The 18,789-nt window shown below is 38.8% G+C and overlaps 2 protein-coding genes across 2 annotated transcripts; both read right to left on the reverse strand.

Annotated features, from left to right (window-relative positions):
• Positions 1 to 103: 103 nt before the first annotated feature.
• On the reverse strand, positions 104 to 3,192 carry LOC121777331 (cysteine synthase-like). The gene is made up of 10 exons (XM_042174554.1): positions 2,725 to 3,192; positions 2,208 to 2,317; positions 1,952 to 2,009; positions 1,586 to 1,849; positions 1,324 to 1,461; positions 1,153 to 1,204; positions 980 to 1,059; positions 752 to 811; positions 545 to 625; positions 104 to 444 (listed from the first exon to the last, which is right to left on the reverse strand). The coding sequence occupies exons 1-10, from the start codon at positions 2,965 to 2,967 to the stop codon at positions 352 to 354; spliced, it is 1,179 nt and encodes a 392-aa protein (XP_042030488.1). The 5' UTR covers positions 2,968 to 3,192; the 3' UTR covers positions 104 to 351.
• Positions 3,193 to 3,643: 451 nt separating this feature from the next.
• Positions 3,644 to 7,059, reverse strand: LOC121777767 (stearoyl-[acyl-carrier-protein] 9-desaturase, chloroplastic). Its single transcript, XM_042175121.1, has 3 exons — positions 6,821 to 7,059; positions 4,717 to 5,221; positions 3,644 to 4,499 (listed from the first exon to the last, which is right to left on the reverse strand). Exons 1-3 carry the CDS (start codon positions 6,943 to 6,945, stop codon positions 3,939 to 3,941), a joined length of 1,191 nt encoding a protein of 396 aa, XP_042031055.1. The 5' UTR covers positions 6,946 to 7,059; the 3' UTR covers positions 3,644 to 3,938.
• Positions 7,060 to 18,789: the final 11,730 nt, after the last annotated feature.

An 18,789-nucleotide genomic window follows, 5' to 3' on the forward strand; every position in this document is an offset into this window, starting at 1 on the left:
AATATTAATTTTATAATAATAAAATATGATATTACACATTTAATAGAGAGTATTAAATATGAAAACTGCAGAAGTACCATAGATTGATAGCATTTCATATTAATTTGGATAAATCACCGATTTATTTCATTGTGTGATTACACAACTGGAAAACATGTATACAACATTTGGTTACAATCATCAATCAAGATGTTAAAGCTCAAAATTTCCATCAATGTTTAACAGAAATCCACAGCATTCAACTATAGATTCTTTAAATACATATATACAACAAAATCAAAATCTTGTGTCCCCTGTTGCTAGTAAGTGATGAGGATGAGCTGTGGACGAGAGCCCGTGAAGCGATGAAATTTATTCTTCCGGTTGCATCGTCATGCATTCTTCCCGTATGGACTTGAAAAGAACTGAGGACAAGTACCTCTCCCCGAAGCTGGGAAACACAACCTGCGAGTGTATTATAAGTCTTAGAAGAGTTCCGAAGAAAAATAAAACCCGTGGAATCGTATACTTATATGGGGCAAGACAAACACCAAAACTGACATACCGTGATAAGTTTTCCTGCATTTTCAGGTCTCTTTGCTACCCTTATAGCAGCAGCTGCTGCTGCTCCGGAAGAAATACCCACCTGTTTCGAATCAAATATTCAAAAAAAACCGTGCTCTATATCATAATCTTTGTGACTTCACTTCTAGAGATATGTAAAGTAACTAACGAACTTATAGTTTGGCTAACATAACAAGCAAACACTAACCAGTAGCCCTTCTTGAAGAGCCAGTTGCCTTGCGGTTTCTAATGCTTCATCGCTTGATATCTAGCAACGGTAAAAGAACACAAATTCATTTTCAAGTGACAAGAAAATGAGATCTGATTCGTTAGTGAATTAAATTCATTTAGATCAACAGACAAAATCACACAGCTACTTGGCACCCGTATATCAGTATATCAAGTGTAGGAAAATGGCAGGGGTAAAGAAGCAGACCGCTATAACTTCATCAACGATTTGTAGATCTAAATTCTTCTGTATAAAACCAGCTCCAATCCCTTGAATTTCGTGATGACCTTCAGATTCAAATTCCATACGTTAGAGAAAGGACTACTTTAACCTTGTCGATTGACAGAGCTATGTATAGTCTAGAGAGACTGTAACCTTACCGGGCTCGCCACCTGTTAGTATATTACTTTCCGCTGGTTCCACGCCGATAGCCTAATTCAACAGGGGAAGGCAATGAATTGATGCATTAGAGAATTAAAACAATGCTGAATGAACAATATCTTCACGTACAGATCATTTGAAAGGAAAACAAATATTTGAAAATAAGCTACCTTGACGTTAGGATTGCATTTTTTGAGGTAACGACCAGTGCCCGAAATAGTCCCACCGGTGCCTATCCCTGCAACAAGTATGTCCACCTTGCCTTTTGTATCTTCCCATATCTCCGGGCCAGTGGTTTCATAGTGAATCTGAAAAAATCATACACACCCACGCTAAATGATCTAATGAACACAGCGTGACAAATGGCAAGAAATTAAACAATGAAATGCATAATAAAAGAAGAAAACAGTCAACAGGTTGCAAAGACGAAACCTGAGGGTTTGCAGGGTTGTCAGGCTGTCCAAGCATATAAGCATTTGGAGTGCTATGCAATATCTCTTCAGCTTTTCGAAGAGCTCCAATCAAGCCTTTGGATGCTTCAGTTAAAACAAGCTTAGCTCCAAAAGCTTTCAAGAGAACTTTCCTCTCAAGAGACATGGACTCCGGCATTGTAAAAATGAGCTTGTATCCTTTAAAGGAAGCCAGATGGGCAATGCCAATTCCAGTATTTCCACTTGTAGATTCAACCAAAATAGTCTAGAATATAGTCGAATTTCGAAGTAAGAACAAAGCATACAATGTTACAAAAATAATCAACAGAACAAACTTAACAGTGGAAAACAAAGATTCATATTATACCTTTCCAGGAGTTATAAGGCCTCTTTTCTCAGCATCAATTAGCATACTGTATCCTATCCTGGAAGCAAGACACGGCCACAGATTTTCATGTTTATACATCGATCAACTCTCAAACAATATATGCTTCAAAAATGTTTTGTCATGTTATAACCGAGGGAATGGAAGAAAATTCAGCTAACAACTTTCGATCAAAGACAAAGTGATATTGTTCAAGCCATGTATACGAAATCTGAATACGAAGAGTGAAATTGCTGACCGATCCTTGACACTGCGGCATGGCTCCATAATCTCAAGCTTGGCAGCTACTTTTGCAACACAGCCTTTTACAATTTTGTTTAAGTAAACCATTGGTGTCTTCCCAATAAGCTGTAAACAAACACAAGTTGGAAACTAATCAACAGAACTTCAACATCATCCAAATTTCTCCAAATTAAACAAAAAAATTTCACCTAATTTATCCCTCCCTACCATATCTCAGCTAAATGATGCTTCAAATCCAACTGTTTTAGCCTATATTGGTATGATTTTAAAATTGCAAATTTAGGAATAGAAAGGACTAAAAGAAACAAACTCGCCTCAATTTCCAAAACAAAGGAATGAAACTAACAATCTCAGTTTCAATCAAGCATGATTCTTCAGCTTCAAAGTTCAAACACACTGGATTAAATGTATCTGGAGACGATAAACTAATCCGACGAACTATAGCTACAAGTGCAACGAATTTCCACAAACACAATTTGACTCAACGAGAAGGAGAGAGATGAAATTGACACCTGGCTAACATCTTCAGCGATGTTGAGACCTTCAATCGCCGCTTGCCGCTGGAGCGAGGCCGCTCTACACACAATTCCGGCATTAGCGCACCTACCACCGCCATAGCCGATTCTAACGGCATTCTCACTAGCTAGAGTCCTGGCAACGAGAGATCGCACGGCGGCGGAGAAACTCAAGGAGCAGAGCTCCGATCTCTCGACGGAATACTGAGAAATCAACGGAATATTCGGTATCGTCGCCATTGCCGTGGCTGGATAAAGGTGGCGAATAAAAAGGCGTTTTATTATTATCCATTTGTTGTTTGTTCCAATAAATACTTATTTTATGATTATCCAAGTTGAAGATAGCGAACGATTTAGGAGTGTGATCGATTAAACTCAAGGAAGAAGGCTCTAGGAGCAATTTTTTGCGTTCTGGAGTTTTAGACTGTGAAAGCACAGAGAGATTTTTGAGGCTTTGGACCATTTCTGTATCTCTAATCACTATCTCCACCACCGTCACTGCGTGTTTATTGGTGTGATTATGTTGTTCTTATCAGTTGGAGGAAGATTTTTGTTTGGAGTTGGAAATTTAGATTTGTAATTTGTGTTTTAAAAATTAAAATTATTTGCACAAACTAGTGTTCAATTAATCAATTTGAGTATGTTGTTTAAATCATAGTGTTTCGTTGTTAATTCTAAAGTCTTTGGAAATAGAAAATAAAATCATTTTTGTAATCGAAACTTATGTGGCAAAATTGAGTATGATATGCCAACAAAACTATGTCGATTCGGACAAGTTAATAGTAGTACTAGTTAACACTCAAAATATGAAGATGTCATTTTTTCCAAAATAATGTTGTTTTGTTGCATAGTATATTTCATTTTTGGATGATATAATCTGGAGCGTCGATCCCTCATTGAGGGAGCTCTATTAAAATGAACAAAATAAGAGCAAATTTTATAGCACAGTTACAATTGCCAACCAAAAATGATATGCTGCTCCCAAAGTTGTCATGAAACAGCAGTTTACAAAGCCACACCACAAACATTACTAAAGCTGCTCCTTTTTCAAGATTTAGCAACACTACATATCGCAACAAACTGCTATCTACTGTCTACACAATCCTCTCAACAATACCAAAACCACGCACGAAGCGTGACTTATACAGACGGATGCAATCGTACCCAGCTGAGGATCGTGCGTTGAGGAGCTCGTTTTAAGCAAGTCGCATTCAAAGTTGCACTTCTCGGTCGTATATCCAGCTGAACGGGAGCTTCCCGGCTTGCTTGGCCCTCCCTTGAGCTCTCTCCTCCAGCCGTCTGATTCTCGGAGGCAATCCACAGACGTAGTCTTGAGCTTTCTGGCCATCCGCGGATAGCCCTGTTATATTTTCAACTTTCCATCGGGCAACCAAGTGTTCTAGGATGTCGGCATAGTCTCTCGCTGTGTAGACGCCGAGGCGTTGGGCGACGGCCGAGAAATGGTCGAAGAGTTTATCATCGCGGCCGTCAAACATCAAGTGAGCGGGCATGGAGATTTTCTTCTTCATCATGTCGGCGAAGGCTAGCACGGTGCCATCAGGGTCGATTTCAAACAACTTCTCGACTATCTTGGTGTATGCTGTTTCGTGTCGCTTCTCATCCGAGGCAATAGTGCCACATATCTGAGCCAACTTGATGTCTCCGTGATCCCTGGCATGCCGGGCTGTGTTTCCGTGGGAAACGAACGTTGCCCTTTCTTGGAAGGACGTGTAGATGAATCCGAGGTACGGGTTGTTTTCCGTCCTTGGGTCCTGAAAAAAGTTTCAGAGCACGTAAAACGAGACTGTCTAACAGATGTTAATGATACGGTCAAATAATTCGGATCTCAATCTAGATCTTGACCCATCAGACGGTCTTACACAAATTTAGGGACAACGTTACACAGATTGACACATTTCACAAGCAAAGGTAGATAATCAAGGAAGAGTAATTCATAGATTTAAACAAACGAAAGACGAAGTTAGTTACCATTCCCGAACCGATCAGATACTGGATAGTCTTCTCGATTTGCTTCATATCTACTCTTCCGGAGAGATAAAGATACTTATTCAGAAGGTCTCCGTGCCTATTCTCCTCAGCAGTCCATGCCCTCGTCCAGACTGCCCAAGGAGTTGAGCTCGCCCCTGTTTCATCCCTCACGCCATCCAAGGTGTTGAGCATTGTCTGGTATGTCGGAAGCGCTTCCTCAGTGATCATGTCTCCAACCAGAACGACAAAATAATCATCGGGAATCTCCCTAGCTCTCTCTCTCAATTCCTTGACCTGGTCATGAAATCCATCAGAGGTGGGATCTGGCAAGAAATCCTGTGGCTGCCAACACTTCTCGACAGGTTTTAGGTGAACCAGTATATTCTCCTCAGCCCAGCCTTCCATAGATTTGAAGATCTCGACTTTTTGAGGAGGCAACGAGTGTGTGACTTGAACGTGAACCTCACGGGGTGGACTAAAAGGCTTCTTCACAGTCTCAGCTTCCCTGTAACAAAATTTGGACGTTTTATCAACATTTTTAACATGGATTCAAGTAGCAAAATTCCAAGAATATGAATCTAGCCCGTTACCACAGATCTTTTTGCAAATGTACAAAAGCATTTGCGTTAACAATGCCATAAGAAAAAATTACCCTAGTCATTGCTAGCATCGGTCAACAAGCTGAGCTATACAAGGAGTCAAGAAAAGGATAAAAATAGAACGATCACGGGCTCCCTGTCCATGAGAAATTCGCTCGAGATCAGTAGCAACTCTCACTCCGTCACCAATGCATATTGTCATTTCAAACCACAAACGCTAATCAAACAAGACATGTCACTATTATAAGGCCACAGCTAGTAAAGTATACATAAATCACGTATTTACTATCAGGTTACAATAATCGGGGGAGACAGCAAAATGCACACAAAACTGTGACTTCAACTCTTGATTCCATGGCAGGGGAGGCACTCCGTCATCTATTAGGGGACACATTGTGTGATAAGATGAATAGATAGATAAACCATTTTATTGAGCATATGAAGGATTCAAGTATTCGACTATCACACAAATTCAAAATTAGATCATATATCATCAATATCTATCTATCTATTATATCATACGAGTCCTCAAGAAAAGTACCTACAAAGGTTAAAAATATCTTGCAGTTTCAGCATTGATGGCATGTTACCTCATAAATCACAACACGATATTCAAAAGCCGACATGGCACAAACATGACGATGTCATACAAAACACAAAACCTAAGGAGCCAACTATGAATTATTTAGAATCAATGGTCCCACTGCAAGATTTGACATCAAGGAACTTCAAATTGAATGAAAGGAAAACATCTAAAGAAACTTGTGAAATTGATGTAAAGCAGAGGCAGAAGTAATTGCATTATGTACTTGACCAAAATTTTGTCACACAAATGTTCATGGATAATGAATATGCATACTCAAATCCAACACAACCAAACAACTACAAACCATTAATATGCCAATGGATATGAGCTCGGATTCGGAGATGAGTTCCAACAAAAGTTTTCGTAATCAAAGAATATGACCACATTAATATGTAAGGAAGTAATCAGTCAACAAAAAAACTGGAAATAAATACATAACTAACAAAATAAATTGAATAACACATTCCTCATAAATGAATGCACATTCAATTTGAATAGGACTGCAGTGAGGATCTGGAGTCCTGGACCAACTACTCTCTACCAACTCAAGCTATAAAAGGAAAAAAAATCCAAATGAAGGAAGCAACAACTAAATCCACCATATAATTCAATAAATGTCTGTGAATATTATGCAAAGGAAAAAATATTTCCAATGCAGTGCACATTAAATGGTGGAATAATATGAAACAAATAAACAGTTCGTTAATTTAAGTTATCACAGCAAAAAACGCGAAATTCAAACATCTAAACAGAGAATCTAAAGCTCTAAGCAGCGCGAATTCGGCAGATTTGAGGCAAAATAAAGAAATTCCAATCATCAACGGGGAGAAGAAGAGAAAATTGCGGCGAGCTCAAAGCACATTTGGAGAAAATAATGCTTTTTCATATTATAATGTAAAAAAATGGAATTGCAGCTTACTTAGAGCCAGAACGAAGAGTTGAAGCCATGAAGAATCTAGGTGACCGGCAGCTGGCGGCGGGAGGAAGAGCGAAAGAGGGGAATTTTGGTGATGGAAAGTGAATGGCGTTCAGCTTCATCGCCATCTCCTCTGCAGCGAGATTTTAGTTGCTTAGTTTTTTCAGGCTGTGTTTCCACCACATAAGAGCAGTGAGGAAGGTGCCAAATGATGTGTGTGAGAGAGAAGTGTGTTCGTGCGTGAGAGAGGTTGAATTATGATCATTTTATGTGTTTGTGTAAATGCGTTAATGAAATGACGTTCTTGCCCATTCTTCACTTTTTTTTTGTTATAGTGGATTTATTTTGATTATTGGATCTATATTTTAGACAGGCATAGGATTAATAATGATGGTTTTTTATTTTATTGTTTTGATTGTGGTGATTCAATCATTCGATTTATTTTGATTATTTGTTCTTTTTATAAAGAGAAATATTAACATGCGGAGTATTACTTTTTATTTTGTGATGATTGGAATGACCTCACTTATTTTTCAACTGGTTTCAGTTGTTACTATAATTTGAACTCATGGTGTATTTTACTATTCCCTTTTGTAATTTATTATCCTAGCATGGTCATGTCAGGGTCGACCTAGAAGAGCTTCTCGACTATCTTGGTGTACGCAGTCTCGTGGCGTTTCTCATCCGAGGCGATAGTGCCGCATATCTGAGCCAAATTGAGGTCGCTGTGCTCCTTGGCTTGTCGGGCCGTGTTTCCGTGGGAGATGAACATAGCCCATTCTTGGAAGGTACGTGTAGATGAACTTTGATATTATTGTTGATTTTCCACAACCCACAAATAGAAATTAACATAACTAAATTAAAACCGAAGTGTCAATTAATATATCAAAACGATGTCGTTTTAGATAAAAATTAGAAAAATAATAATAAAATAAATAAAACTTCACTTCCACTCCATGTCCTTTTCCCTAACAAATTTTAACTTAGTAGAAAAATTCAGAATCAGACCGAGGTTCGTAATATTAATTAACTTTATTTTAATCACGCCAATCTCAATTTGGGGATCATGGAAAATCGGAAGTAGTATTTATGACCAAGTTTTAAGTTAATGGAAAAATTAAAATTCATGCAAAGTTTGTGATATTAACGACCAATTGACATAAAATATATGGACTAGATTCGAATCTTTTTCTTTGGAAGGTAGGGTTATTAAGTAGCACCTCTAAAATTTCCACCCCTTATGAAATTTGAACACCGGGGCTGCACTCATTCATACATCATAAAAGAGAATCCAAAACTTCAACAAATTTCAGCCAAACATATATATAAATTTATTCCAATCTTAAACGCTGAGAGAAAACGAAATCACGGCTTACTTTGAAGGAGAAGGAAGAGCTGAAGCCACGAAGAATTTAGGAGGTCTGCAGCCGGCGACGGGAGGAAGAGCGAAAGAGGGGCATTTTGGTGATCGAAAGTTAATGGCATTCATCTTTATCGCTATTTTCCTTTGTTTTTTCAGTCTGTTTACATCAATTTATACTCCTGCATTGTGTTTGTGCTGTGTGCACATGTATAGATGAAATGATACAGACAGGAGAACTCATCCCAAAAGACTAGCCTGTTAGGAGAGAGAGCTCATTTAGTCTATATACCCCACATCAGTTAGTCTATATACCCCACATCAGTGGTTCTCACAACCGATGTGGGAATTGAGTCCGTAACATGAAATTACCGTATTACCCTTCATGCATTGCTCTATATGATTTTTATCGTTAACATTTTTGTCAATTTAGTTAGTGAGAGTTTAGTCCTCTCTAGCTAGGATGTGCTTGTAGCTTACCCTGATGACTCTTAATTAATTGCAACAATTCGAATCTTACTACTGTCGTGTAGTTGCTTCCATCTCTCAGGCACAAGTGTGAGGCCTTGGGAGATGAGCTTCTGGCAGCCAGTGGGTTAGGCCTCCCCCTTAACGGGCTATTGCGTGCCCTGATTTAACCCTCTCACATAATGTCGGGCCGGAGTGTGGGGGCCGTCAAGGTTACGGAATTACTTTTTGCTGCAAAGAATACCAATAGGTTGGAGTTTCGAATAATTTAATGTGTTGTGCGTGTTCGTTAGATTAAAATATAAGACAGAGTTGGTGAATATTACTATTAACCCATACCTTTGGTGGATTACACTAACAACTTTGGTATATTTAACTAAGATACTGAGATAAATTTTTTAAGCTGTCCTTCATCTTTCTCCCTCTCATTTTTGTATACATATTATTGAAGTTATTTTAGTTTACACAATACCATAATTAGCCGCAACATGGATAATCTATCAACTAAGTCCTTAATTGCGTGGATTTTTGTAGTTAACGACATGGAATATCATAGTTGAAAAAGGCACACCGTTTATACCACAACATCTAGATTATTTATAAGGTGCTATTAAATTGTACTCCATTCATCCGCAAATAGGAGTCCCTTTTTCATTTTAGTCTGTCCGCGAATAGGAGTCTCAGTTCACAATTACTATAAATGGTAAAGAGGTCTCACATTTCACTAACTCATTCCGCTCACATATCATTTAAAACTAATATACATAAGTAAGACTCAAATTTCACTAACTTTATTCCAACCACTTTTCTTAATATTTTTTAAAACTCGTGCTGTAAATAAATGAGACTCCTATTCGCAGACGGAGGGAGTACCTTCTAAGGTACTGGAGCATTTCCCGTTCGATTTGAGATTTTATGCAATAATTTTGTGAGTTATATAGAAAGAAAGTAAAATAGAGATAATGATGTTTCTATTTTAAGAATCCAAACACGTAGCTCCGAGTTGCACTTCTCTGTCGTATATCCAGCTGAACGGGATCTTGGGCGCATTCTTGGCCATCTCTCGCGCTTTCTCCCCTATCCGTCTTATCCTCGGAGACAATTTACAGACGTAGTCTTGAGCTTTCTGTCCGTCCACAGATAACACCGTTATATCTTCAACTTTCCATTGGGCAACCAAGTGCTCCACGATGTCGGCATAGTCTCCCGCCGTGTAGACGCCAAGGCGCTGGGCGACGGCCGAGTAGTGGTGGAAGAGGTTATCGTCGCGGCCATCGTACATAAAGTGCGCGGGCATTGCGATTTTCTTCTTCATCATGTCGGCGAATGCAAGCATGGTCGTGTCAGGGTCGATCTCGAAGAGCTTCTCGACTATCTTGGTGTATGCGATTTCGTGGCGTTTCTCATCCGAGGCGATAGTGCCGCATATCTGAGCCAACTTGATGTCGCCGTGCTCCTTGGCATGTCTGGCCGTGTTTCCGTGGGAGACGAACGTCGCCCTTTCTTGGAAGGATGTGTAGATGAATCCGAGGTACGGATTGTTTTCAAACTTTACGTCCTGGAAAAGTTTCAAAGAACGTGAAAATTGGTTTTTTCTCGTCAAAGAAAATACACACTCTTTAGTAGATATTCCCTGTTTGTAATGGGAAATGCTCCCGCATAATATTGACATATACGTGATACCTAAAGTAGTGGATTCACTTAAAGAATTCGAACTAGCCGAAGGAATTAATTGAGCGACATGTAAATATTTATTTTGTTGTAAAATTATGTACTTATGAAAAGCATAATTCCTCCATCCTGCCATAACCACAAGCAAGACATTTTTTGGTGAGGATAGTTTCAAAACTTGGGTGGATTATTTAAATATTTTGGTGATACGTGCCTAGGCCAACCGCCCTAATAAACATGACCACTTAGGAAGACAAGTAATGAGGCTCAGATTTAACTAACCTAGCAGTTCGGGACTGAAACTCAGAAAAATAATTGTGCCAACGCCCAACGGTATGTATGACTTTGAATTTGAGCTAGTTCAATCGATCAAAAAAAGTCCAACCTTTGAAGTATTTGAGGGGGTGTTAACAAATGACAATTGAAACTAAAAATAAAATAGAACTATCCTACATTACTGTAAAATTGGTTTTAAGATGGTACCCTATGATCTAGAAGTTTTTAGTCTTTTTACTTATTGGGAAATAATAGACATATTTCTTATTTTTCTATGTTTTCCATTGATAAACCTAGCACCTCAATTAAGGTTTCCCGTGTCTAACTCTCTGCTAGCCGAACTATCCATCAGTCCATCACATCCAAATCATTTAATCTTCAAACCAAGCACATGATTAATTTGGATTATTGTATTCCCTCCGTCCCATATTAATGGTTCACTTTTGCCACAGTAAGAAATGAAAAGGGTAGAAAGAATAATGTAAAAGAATGCAAAATAAGTGAGAAGAAATGTGTTAATTTTTATTAAAAAAAGGAAATGACTCAACTACTGTAGAACATACCAAAATGACATAATGACTCCACTACTAAGGGAGTATTTTTTAAAATAAATGGGCAATTATTGGGGGATGGAGGGAGTATTTTTTATAACTCAAATCAATCAAACATTACTAGAGTATTTAATTACCATTCCCGAGCCGATGAGATACTGGACAGTCTTCTCGATTTGTTTCATATCTACTCTCCCGGAGAGATAAAGATACTTATTGAGAAGGTCTCCGTGTCTATTCTCCTCGGCCGTCCACACTGCCCACGGAGTCAAGCTCGCCCCGGTTTCATCCCTCACGCCATCCATCGCTGTTGAGCATTGTCTGGTACGTCGGAAGTGCTTCCTCAGTGATCATTTCTCCGACTAGAACAACTAAACAATCGTCAGTGTTGGAATCTCCTTAGCTCTCTCTCTTAATTCCTTGACTTGGTCATGAAATCCATCCGAAGCCGGATCAGGCAAGAAATCCTGAGGCTGCCAACACTTTTCGAACTGCTTGAGGTGAATCAGTAAATTGTCCTCAGCCCAGACCTCCACTTTTTGAGGGGGCATTGAGTGAGTAACTTGAGCGCGAAAGGGATTCTTCCGAGTCTTAGTTTCCCTGTAAAATAATTTAGACATTGCTAACAATGACGGATTCTGGAAATAAAACTTATGGTTCACAGTAATAAACACGAATTTTGCATGCATTAATGGTTATACTTAGCTTGTTTTGATTGATTACTGTGTGATTCAAGTATGATTTGGCCTATATTTATATTAATTGGTTGTTTAATGAATTTGTTTAATTAGATTCTGTAATGGTAGCAAATACGCGACTCAATCTTGCTATCACAACAAGATCGATTCCGGAACAAGAAGAACAAACACTCGATATGAAAATGAATAAAGCTAAGAACAACTCTCGGAGAATTAATGGAAATCTTGTATTCAATTTCTTGTGAAAGATTACAAACTGATGGATGAAAAATCTTTTTCTCTCACACTTCTTGCACAGCTCGGTTATTCACTCTATATAACACTAATCTAACAACCAAAACAAATCCAACGGCTGTCATTTAAGCTAATTAACTAATCGCATCCGACGGCTCACGTTTGTCTATGCATCAGTTAATAACAACGGCCAACACCGAACTCGACTAAGTTCGGCCAACACCGAACTCGACTAAGTTCGGCTAATACCGAACTCGACTAAGTTCGGCCAATACCGAGCACCAGCAAGCTCGGCTAATCACCGAGCACGATTAAGCTCGGCTAATCACCGAGCACGATTAAGCTCGGCTAACACCGAGCTTGACTGATTGTGCAGTTTTGCCCCAATCCTCATAACAAATCTCCACCTTGGGACACAACTGGACAATCCACAGAGCATATCCATCTTCCACAATCACTCCAGCTGAATCAGATTCACCAAATCCATGCAATACTTCAACTTAAGTCCGGGTAACACCTTTGTTAGCATATCAGCAGCATTGTGCTCAGTAGCTACTTTCTCAATCTTTACTGAGCCCTTTTCGACTTCATCCCTCACAAAATGAAGCTTAACATCCACATGCTTGCTCCTCTCATGGAATATCTGATGTTTTGATAGACATATGGCACTATTTGAATCACATAATACAGTCACAGCTTCTTGATCGACTCCAAAATCCGAGCAGATTCCTTTCAGCCACATGCTCTCCTTTACAGCCTCAGCCATGGAAATATATTCTGCCTCAGTTGTTGAGAGTGCCACCACAGATTGCAAACTCGATTTCCAACTTACAGCAGCTCCATACATGCAGAAAACATAGCCGGATTGGGACTTCCTTGTGTCAATGTTAGTTGCAAAATCAGAATCACAATATCCCAATAGAGGCTGTGTATCAAAATTCTTACTTCCATCAAACAGTATGCCATAATCCCGAGTGCCATTGAGATACCTTAATATCCATTTTAAAGCTTGCCAATGCTGTATACCCGGATCAGCCATGTACCTGCTCACAACACTTATTGCCTGGCTGATATCTGGCCTTGTACACACCATGGTGTACATGATACTCCCCACTATGTTTGCATATGGGACCTTATCCATTTTTCTTCTCTGTTCATCATCTTTAGGGCTTTGATTGCTGCTGAGCTTGAACTGTGAACTCAGGGGCATGCTCACTGGTTTGCTATGATCCATCTGGAATTTCTTGATCACACTACTGATATAATCCCTTTGAGTCAGCCATATCTGCTTGTGATCTCTATCTCTGATAATTTCCATCCCAAGAATCTTCTTGGCATCACCAAGATCTTTCATATCGAATTCAGATTTCAGATCAGCCTTCACTAACTCCACCTCTTCCTTATGCTCTGCAGAGATCAGCATATCATCTACATATAACAGTAGATATGCTACAACAACTCCACCTCTTCTCTTGATGAACACACAGTGATCATACAAAGATTTTTCAAACCCAATCTTCTGCATGAACACATTGAACCTCAGGTACCACTGCCTTGAGCTTTGTTTGAGACCATAGAGACTTCTTTTTAGCAAACACACTTTCTTTTCATCTCCTGGCTTCACAAAACCAGGTGGTTGCTCCATGTATATTTTTTCTTCAAGTTCACCATGGAGAAAAGCAGTTTTAACATCAAGTTGTTGCAATTCCCAATCTCTTTGAGCAACTATAGCAAGTAATAGCCTGATGGAGCTGTGTTTGACAACAGGTGAGAAAATTTCATTGTAATCCACACCCTCCCTCTGTGTGAACCCCTTAGCCACCAACCTTGCTTTGAACCTGATATGGTTGTTGTTGAAGGCCTCAACCTTCTTTTTGTAAATCCATTTGCACCCTACTGTTTTCTGATCAGTAGGCCTCAGTACCAAGATCCATGTGTGGTTTTTATACAAGCTATCAATCTCCTCTTGCATAGCTAACAACCACTGATCCTTTTCAGGGCTTCTGATTGCTTCTTTATAAGATGAAGGTTCATGGTAATCCATCTGTTCAGCCACTGCCAGTGCATAGTGCATCATGTCATAATCATTAAATCTAGAAGGGAGCTTAATATTCCTCTTTGCTCTGTTTCTAGCAATCACTCTCTCTGGTGTTCTGATTTCAGCTTGCATTCCAGAAGCTCCACCACCACTGACATCAGATGTAGCATTTAGATCAGTCTGAGTTACATCTGTAGTTACTCTCTGGTTCTCCACCTCAAAATGAACTTTCTGATTATCCTTGTTGAGGAAAGGCATTTCAGATTCTTTGAAGATCACATCTCTGCTAACCACCACTTTCTTGTTTCCTTCCTCACAGCACCACAGCCTGTACCCACTGACTCCCATCTGATACCCAATCATTACACACCTGAGAGCTCTAGGTTCCAATTTACCTTGCTTTATGTGAGCATAAGCTCTACACCCAAATGGCCTCAGTTTTGAATAATCCCCATAAGATCCATACCATTTGCTGTCTGGGGTCTGATTTTCAATGGCAGCTGAAGGACATTTATTGATCAAAACAACAGCAGTAGAGGCTGCTTCACCCCAAAATGGTTTAGACATTCCAGACGCTATTAACATGCACCTCACCCTTTCAAGAATGGTTCTATTGATCCTCTCAGCAACCCCATTTTGTTGTGGGTTGTGAGGGACTGTTCTGTGCCTCTTTATCCCCTTATCTTTACAGAATCCATCAAATTCATGGGACAAGAACTCAAGCCCGTTGTCAGTCCTAAGACACCTCAATGGCTTTCCTTTCTCCAACTCAACACCTACACACCATTCTTGAAACCTCTGGAATGTTTCTGACTTGTCTTTCATTATTACTATCCAAACCTTCCTTGAAAAATCATCAACAAAGGATAAGAAATACCTGCCTCCTCCAAGGCTATTCACTGGTGCAGGTCCCCATATGTCACTGTGAACATATTGGAGAGGCTCTTTCGATGTGTGCTTGCCCACTCCATATGGCAGTTTTTTGCTCTTACCAAGTATGCACTCCTCACAAGATCCAATGTGTCTTTGTACATCAGACTCAGACATCTGAATTATGCCTTGTTTCACCAACTGCATCATCCCAGCAACTCCTACATGCCCGAGCCTTGTATGCCAATTGATGGTTTGTTGAGTTGAATTTGCAGAACCATCAATAGGCTCAGCTTGTAGATAATAGAGTACATTACTTCTGATAGCTCTCATAATCGTCTGGCCATCCTTTGTAACAAGCATTTCTCCACCATAAAGGGTCAATCTATAACCTATCTTTTCAAGAAGTCCCAATGAGATCAAATTTCTCTTGATGGATGGGATGTACCTTACATCAGTAAGCTTTCGCAGTGATCCATCTTCCATCCTCAAGCATATGTTCCCAACACCCCTTACATCACACACATGATCATCTCCTAGCAACACCGAGCCTTCAGATTCCTTTAAATCTTGGAACCAGTCAAGGTTGGAGGACATATGGAAACTGCAACCTGAATCCATGATCCACAGCCTTGATAATGGACTATCCTCCACCACATTGAGAGCTCTTGCCTCTTCAATTTCCTCAGTGATAGCTGCTGTACCATCTGCTTTGTGATTTTCAGCTTGTCTTTTCTTCCAAGCAAAGCAATTTTGCTTGATGTGTCCTGGTTTCTTACACCAAAAACAACTTCTTGACTCCTTCTGATCACCTTCCTTCGCACCCCGTGGTCTCCATTTATCAGATGAGGGTTTCTTGAATTTGAATTGTTTCTTTGATGCAGTCTTCACATTAAGGCTTTCAGCAGCTTGATCGATTTGCTTGCTGACAGATTTCTGCATTCCCTTCAGCTTTAATGCAGAATATACCTCCTCTAAAGTCACCTTCGAATCCCTTCCAAGAAGTATTGAGTCTTTGAATTGCTCAAAACTCTGAGGCAGAGCATTCAATAACATCAAAGCTTTATCCTCATCTTTCATGGCATCATCCACACTCTCAAGATCATCTATGCACTTGCGAAAATCTTCTAATTGATCTGCTAAGTTCTTGGAGTCAGAAAACTTGAAATTGAATAACCTTTGTTTGAGATGCAATCTATTTGAGATCGACTTCTCCATATAGATTTTCTCTAACTTCTCCCAAACTCCTGCGGCATCATCTTCCTTTTGAACCTCCCTCAAGACTCTATCGCTGAGGCACAAGACAATCGAGCTATACGCCTTGTATTCCAGTTCTTGAGATTTCGCCGCATCCATTCCTTGAATCTCCTCCTCATCCGCCTTGGATTTGACATAATCCCAGACTCCTTGCTGCATAAGAACAGCTTTCATTTTCAATCTCCACAGGCCGAAATCATTTTCGCCGGTGAACCGCTCAACGTCGAACTTCGTGGTAGACATTGTTGAATGCGTCGTCCTTCTTCGTTTTCCCACAGACGGCGCCAATTTGTAATGGTAGCAAATACGCGACTCAATCTTGCTATCACAACAAGATCGATTCCGGAACAAGAAGAACAAACACTCGATATGAAAATGAATAAAGCTAAGAACAACTCTCGGAGAATTAATGGAAATCTTGTATTCAATTTCTTGTGAAAGATTACAAACTGATGGATGAAAAATCTTTTTCTCTCACACTTCTTGCACAGCTCGGTTATTCACTCTATATAACACTAATCTAACAACCAAAACAAATCCAACGGCTGTCATTTAAGCTAACTAACTAATCGCATCCGACGGCTCACGTTTGTCTATGCATCAGTTAATAACAACGGCCAACACCGAACTCGACTAAGTTCGGCCAACACCGAACTCGACTAAGTTCGGCTAATACCGAACTCGACTAAGTTCGGCCAATACCGAGCACCAGCAAGCTCGGCTAATCACCGAGCACGATTAAGCTCGGCTAATCACCGAGCACGATTAAGCTCGGCTAACACCGAGCTTGACTGATTGTGCAGTTTTGCCCCAATCCTCATAACAGATTCGATAAAGAGACTAAAAGATGGTCAACGGAGAAAAATAGAGAATAATAATGTAGGAGAAAGATTCAAAATAAAAAATTTCCAACACTTGAAACAAATTTGAGCAAAAGATAAATTCCAAGAGTAAAAATTGAAATCACGGCTTACTTCGAAGGAGAAGGAAGAGCGGAAGCCATGAAGAACTTAGGAGGTCTGCAACCGGCGACGGGAAGAAGAGCGAAAGAGGGGCATTTTGGTGATTGAAAGTTGATGGCATTTAGCTTCATCGTCGTAACTCCTTCCTTTTAGAAAAATACTGTGTAGACTTAGTTGCTAAATAGTTTTTCTAGCTGTTTGTGCTTGAGAGAAAGACATTGAGTGACTTGATTCTGAGATCATTTTATACATCACTTGTGTTGGACAAAAAATAACTCTTTTCTACACTAGGTAACTCTGTTGGAGAAGTGCTGAGTTCAACTAATTGATACAGTTCTAGTAGGTGACACATTTAACATTCCCAAAATAATTTATAATTCATATAGTTCTTACGAAAAAGACAGAGAAATCAAAACCATCATCGCATCGTAATGTACAATAGAAATTCGATATCGGAGATTGTTTAAAAGGAGCAAAATCGTTGTTTTTTTTATTTTTTGTATTTTTCTTTTGTAAGTTACTAGGGTTTTTGAACCACTTATAAACAATAGGTTATTTGTATTTGCAATCAATTTTGATATTAATAAATTTTGATTTTTATGAAACTATGGTTATTTTATTATCTCAACTCTCAAGAGAGTTTTTATCACTATTAAAGAGACTTTGTCTTGTTCTTTTTTTCTCCAAGGGGAAAACGTTTGTTCTTATAAATATGGATTCAAAATAATGAAATAAGTAATTATTAGGATGATTTTTATCAGTCTAATCGAATTAAAGTTATCTAGCAGTTTTGTTTCTGTCCAATCGATGCCATGTTAATTACCTCAAAAATGCACAATATCACATTTTAAAAGGCGGCAGCTTATTTATGGTGGTATGTGAATTAGTAGAGAGAGATTAGGGGACTAAATAAAGATTATTTCATACACTCCATTAGTCTTACTCCATATAACTAATTATTTTTCATTATAATATTAATTAATATATTTATAAAGATGGATATCATATTTACTATCTTTTTCCATCTATTTTTCTCCAGAAATGACTTTACATCATAGACGGATAGAGTATTATTACAATAGTTTCTAAACATGTGGTAATAACCTAATAGAGATGGATAGAGTATTATTGCAATAGTTTGTAAACATGTGCTAATAGTAATAAGTAATAACCTAACAGAGATGGAGCACAACACATGGTACGAATGTAGGATCTATATAACTATTCGCACGCAATAAATATCTGCTTTCATCTTTACCCTATGTTTTGCTTATTTTTAGATTTATATGCCTAATCTTGAATTTTAATTCATCACGAGGAAAATGTTATCTTTCCTTATTTGGATCTTAATTATATGAGCCAAAAATAATTCTCGCAATTAGTTTATGAGAATTGAATTTGCTCTTATTTGTTTTTAAAAAATTTATTCTCCTTAGAAATCAGTGTATGTATATATATATATATATGATGTTAGATAATTACTAGCCATACCACTTTGCAGCTTCTAGACATGTGCTAGATTTATAATCAAAACCGATTTCTTAGTTACTCCCTCCGTCCCATGATATATGACATACTTAAAGAATT

This window comes from Salvia splendens, chromosome 18, assembly GCF_004379255.2.
Source record: "Salvia splendens isolate huo1 chromosome 18, SspV2, whole genome shotgun sequence".
In the NCBI taxonomy this organism is placed as follows: Eukaryota; Viridiplantae; Streptophyta; class Magnoliopsida; order Lamiales; family Lamiaceae; genus Salvia; species Salvia splendens.